This window comes from Anarrhichthys ocellatus, unplaced genomic scaffold (assembly GCF_004355925.1).
Source record: "Anarrhichthys ocellatus isolate YVR2014 unplaced genomic scaffold, GSC_Weel_1.0 scaffold34, whole genome shotgun sequence".
In the NCBI taxonomy this organism is placed as follows: domain Eukaryota; kingdom Metazoa; phylum Chordata; class Actinopteri; order Perciformes; family Anarhichadidae; genus Anarrhichthys; species Anarrhichthys ocellatus.
The window spans coordinates 2,010,415-2,015,684 of record NW_022280064.1 but is presented as its reverse complement, the minus strand read 5'-3'; the positions used below and the strand labels follow the sequence as shown (position 1 = coordinate 2,015,684).

General features: G+C 43.3%; 1 protein-coding gene across 3 annotated transcripts; it reads left to right on the top strand.

Annotated features, from left to right (window-relative positions):
* The first annotated feature begins 242 nt into the window (after nt 1-242).
* LOC116393692 (galectin-3) lies at nt 243-4,175 on the top strand. Of its 3 annotated transcripts, XM_031866228.1 has the most exons (7): nt 246-321; nt 1,240-1,286; nt 1,510-2,187; nt 2,360-2,448; nt 2,595-2,766; nt 3,074-3,131; nt 3,560-3,708. In XM_031866228.1, the coding sequence occupies exons 2-7, from the start codon at nt 1,245-1,247 to the stop codon at nt 3,619-3,621; spliced, it is 1,101 nt and encodes a 366-aa protein (XP_031722088.1). In that variant the 5' UTR covers nt 246-321; nt 1,240-1,244; the 3' UTR covers nt 3,622-3,708. The 3 variants fall into 3 exon arrangements, with proteins under 3 accessions (XP_031722087.1, XP_031722088.1, XP_031722086.1); XM_031866227.1 differs by lacking the exon at nt 3,074-3,131 and having other exon boundaries at nt 243-321; nt 1,240-1,250; nt 3,560-4,175; XM_031866226.1 differs by lacking the exon at nt 3,074-3,131 and having other exon boundaries at nt 3,560-4,175.
* Nucleotides 4,176-5,270: the final 1,095 nt, after the last annotated feature.

Here is a 5,270-nt window from a genome sequence, read left to right as displayed (position 1 = left end):
AATTCCCTGTATGTGTTTGCATGCATGGCCAATAAAGCTTAAAATAAACAAGAAGAAATTCATATTTAATACCTTTAACGTTAACACACTACCCTCTATGTCTTATTTACATATGGTACGTGACATGTGACGGTGTGGTATTTCTTTGTGACAGTGGAGAGATGAAGTGAGGAGTGGCCAAGTGGTGAAAGGGTTTGTGGCTATAAAAGAGTGTTCTTTCGATGTGCTTGGCCACAAGCCGACTGATTCACCTCAACTACGCCACGGCCTGCAGCCTGCAGCCTGCTCCTGTGTGCACCTGAGGACCAAAGACGAGAAAAGGTAACTTCTGGTCTCAAATCTTTATACAAAATGGTTCATATTCCTGTGCAATTAAAAACCAGAAGGGTTGTTTGCATCCAAGTCTAGAAGAATCATTAGTGCTCAAGGAAAAGAATGCATTGTGGGCTAGTGTCCTGCTGTAGAGTAACAGATGTGCAATGGTGCATTAAATGAGTCAGAGGATGTATCTAAATAAGAGAATTGTATATGTATAGATTGTCAGTTTGATTACTGTCAGTTGATCGGTAGTGTTGACAAGGCTATTATGTGATTTATTACACTTTTAGATCATTAACAAACTGTTTATTTCTGCACTGAGTCGTGTTTCTAGGTAATAACAAACATTAAAAAGCAGAATGAAGGTAGATGGATCATTTTGTAACAGTAATTGAATTTGCAGTCACAAGAACAGCTATAAATGATTGCTCATTGTTACTGCACATTCCTCTCTAAGTGCACATAAGTCATTGATAAAACCCTGAATCAATATGCCATTATGTGTCTGCATGACTCAGGATGTTTTCTGCGATCATCATTCAATTAGTGCATCTCATGGCATCCAGTCAGCTTCAGTTAACAATGTATATCTATACGGAGACGGACTATCATCCAGTGCTCTGCACCAGTGCTGATACTTTGACATCTTGAAATGCTGTAGAGTCCTCTGGTGGTCACCGAAAGAACTATTTCCTCTCATCAGGTCATTAAAGCTCAGTCTGACTGCTCTGCATCTTATAAAGAGATTTATTTTAGCTTTAGTTTGGTATAGGGGTTTGTTTCCATAGCATGTTATTTCAATTTTCCCAAAAGATCTATTTTGGTTTTGTTCTGTTTTTAGTTTTCCGTGTCTGTTAGTCCTCTGATATAAAAAAGAAAGCTGTAAAATAAATAAAAGTGCCCTTGATCTTGTTCTGGCAGGCAGCATGGATGTAAGTACCTCATCAAATTCTCAGATCTCTGCACCGGTAAGAATGAAACAAATCACTGCAGTTCATTTCTCCACATTTTCCACCTAAATATGAACGCTTGAATTTTTTGCTTGTGTCAAACGGCAATGTTTGCAACTGCAAGTTGGTGTCCTCCATCCTGTCCACTCTCTCTCTTCCTTATATCTCTGTTCTGGCCCCTGACCCTGACCCTCCTCTCTCTCCGTCCTCCTCCCCCTCGTTCTCTTCGCCTCCCTCCCAGCACGCTGACGCTCTGTGTGGCAGCTGCCCGTCCTCTGGTTCTGCCCCACAGGCTAACAGCATTTGGCCGAGCCTGCCGCAGTCTGGAGCAGCATGGCCGGGACAGCCCACCCAGCCTGCACCGTGCTGGACCGGCCAGCCAAACACACCCTGCTGGACTGGGACACAACCAGCTCCGGTCCCTGTCAGTGCTCCAATTTCGTTTCCGGCTCAAAATCTAACGCCAGCCCCCGCACCTGCCACAACCGTAGTCCAAGCTCCAGCTCAAGTTGCAGCACCGGCTCCGGTGCAGCCCTGCTGGCCAGGCACCCAGTGCCAGCCTCCCCAGTACCAGTCTCCCCAGTACCAGCCTCCTCAGTACCAGCCAACCCAGTACCAGCCTCCTCAGTACCAGCCTCCTCAGTACCAGCCAACCCAGTACCAGCCTCCTCAGTACCAGCCTCCTCAGTACCAGCCTCCCCAGCCACCAGCTCCAATTCAAGTACAAGTTCCTGCTCAAGTTCCAGCTCCAACTCCGACTCCAGTCCCAGTCCCGGCACCTGCTCCTTCTACCGGCATCCGCCCAAATGTGTGGCCTGCCCACCCTAGCTGGCCTTATAACCCGGGACAGTCAGGTTGGCCTGGACAGAACCCAGCTATCATGCCTCCACACTGGCTTCCACCCACATCTGGACCTCTTGTGAGTCAAATCTGACTTGCATGCTTCTTACGGTCTTCTTTGCTTGTACAGGAAAGCCAGAGACTTAAAGAGAAGGATAAATACAAAGATACTGAAAGTTATACACGTTTGATCATCGGCCGCTTTATCTTTCAGGTTGCGTTAATGTTTTTCTCTCACTGTTGCTGTTTAGAGTGTGCCATACAACTTGAACCTGGCCCGAGGGGTCTACGACAAGATGATGATGACCATCCTGGGCCATGTCAAACCCAACGCTAAAATGTAGGCTTAATTAAGAACCGTTCTTTTTTTATTTTCATGTTCTATTAAGTTCACATTGTTTATAATTCAGCAGTGATTCTACCCAGCTGATGAAGGACAGTACACGATTTGTCAATGCCAGTCTGACGAGCTTCGATCGTCCCCAGGTTCACAGTGAACTTCCTGAGAGGCAGCGACATTGCCTTTCACATCAACCCCCGCTTCAGTGAGGGGGGCAAGCAGGTGCTGGTCCGTAACCACAAAGTGGGCGAGCACTGGGGCCCAGAGGAGAGGGACCTGAAGGGGCCCTTCCCCTTCGCTCTTGGGAGCCCATTTGAGGTGAGTGTAAGAAAGAGGAATCAGACCGGGCAGACGATTGAAAAGCAGTGCTTGAAGCTGCTGTGTGTGGCGTATTAACGTCAATAAATCATTATTCATTTGGAGTCATATGTTTTCTGTCAAGTGTCAGTCTCTGCTATTAATGCACTATTGCTTTCTTTTTTAACAATACATATAAATAACATACTCACAAGCTGCTAATTGTTTTAACTACAGTCTTATTTGTTTGTTGTGGTAAGACGTTTATGTTGATGTTTCAAAATGCTACACATGGTGACTGACTCTAAGTCACTTTCTCATGGTTAAGGCGAACATTTGGAAAAGATGGAAAGGGTTGGAAAGTCGTTTGTGCAGGCGGGTCCTAGGTAAGGGAACTGCTGCACTGCAGGAGGACTCCTGGAGGTCAGTGGGGGTGTCGTGTTGCTCATTAACATCAATAACATCAGTTATATACTTCACAGGCATCGCCAAGAGGTTGCTAATCTGAAGAGCTAATTCTGTCTGCCTCTGTGTCACCAATAACAACTAGGTTCATAGACTTTCCCTTCAACCTTTGTATTTATGAATAAGTAGGGTTTCATTTTGTACTGACATTAGATCATCCTTATTGTACGATACATCTTTATTCTTTTTCTGGGCTCCAGTTAGAAGATTTGGCCCTGAAGGACTCTACCAACATGAAATCATGATAAAATATTGTTGTTGTTTTTCTTTTCTAAATGTGCGCTGCATGTAAAGCTACTTCACAGTCTCGATGGAGGTAGGACATCACTTGCGTTGTGCTCTGTTCCAGATGAAGATCCTGTGCACTCAGGAGACGTTCAGGGTGGCAGTGAACAACTTCCCGCTGTTTGAGTTCCGACACCGAGTCAGAGAGCTCAACCAGATCGACAGAATCAACATCCTGCATGACGTCGTCCTCACCTGCGTCAATGTGGAGACACTTCCATAGGAAGCCAATATTAATCACACAGAGACACAGACGTGTATGAGTGTTGTAAATGCATATGAGCAGGACTGCATGCAAAGACACATGAAGACAGACACAATCACACACATATACATCTGTAGGCTGCAGGAACTAAACTTTCCAGTTCATCATGATGCTAATAGATCGAACAAATGTGTCAATATGCCATGTAATAATAATTATGACATGAGCTGAGCTCATTCATCGATATGCTAATTACGCTACCACATAGCTAAACATTTAATACACACGAAGCTTCCTTCTTCACCATGTGGATGCTACCGCTGCTGTGAACAATATCTTCTATATTATTAAATTGCTACTAACTGAGAATTAAACGTGCTAATTTTGCCACACAAAATACAAAACAATGAGGTCTGTTAGTCCTCTGAGGTTCTGTTAACTGCAGTTATTCTTAAATAAATAAAGTTATCACATATCTGGTCCAATGTTTTCATTGTTTATTTTTTGAAGAGAGTGTAAAAAGAACAGTGCAACAGTTTGAGGAAAAATCTCTTCCAGAGAAATAGAAAATCCCAGTTGAACATTAAAATCAACACGAGGAAAACGTACAGAAGTAACATTGAAAAAAGACTAGTTATGATACACATAAAGGAAAGAGTTACAGTACTCTGCAATTAGGGAGACACCATTGGCACAAAAATATGAATCACACAGCCTTAACAAAAGCCTCTTCCCAAGTCCGTCATCTGACACTTACCTCATACCTCAATACAACCATTTCTATCCTCACACCTTAACTCCACTTCCTCTAACCTCCCACTTAAACACACTTAAACGTATCCATCTCTAGATTCCAGAACCAGATTTAACCCATGAGCAGTAAGGCCGAAGGATGCCGACGTCACTTTGGTCTGTAGCAAAACGTCTCAATAGCTGGCCAGAGTGTCACAATCAGATTGTATTACAAAGTATTAAATTGTATTAAAAATTGCAGCAAAACAATCATGGAATGTACTTGTTCCTGTTCCCCAGAGGATAAACATTTTATATGTATCTAGTTCAGTTGGCCTGTAGAACATAAATTTGTGCAAACAAATTGCTGAGCATATTCATATCACCCAAGAGCATAAACCTTTTAGATTTGAATAGCTTCATGTGACTTGCTGTAACACCACCCAAAGGACATATTTAACATCTTCATTCTTAGAGCCGTACTACTGGCAAGGATCCGATACATATTTTGCATTCCTCTTGGTGTAAGTCCATCATTTGTCCCTCTGGTGTCTCCCTTCATAACAATTATGATCCTATACATTCATGAAAGTTGATTTTAAAAAGGTAGAAAACAGATAAAGAAGAGCTATGGCAACATGGGAAATAAGGCAACCTCTGGTTTTTTTTTTCGGACATAATACTCATTCATTTCTTTCACATCTCATCTGCATTCAGTCCGTGAATAAAGTTCCAAAAGATCTCTGTGCAAATAACAAAGTGTGCCATTCACAGTGCTGCTGTGTGTGCGTGCGTCAGGCTCCCACTAGCGTATGTGTGTACATACGCGTGGGCAAAG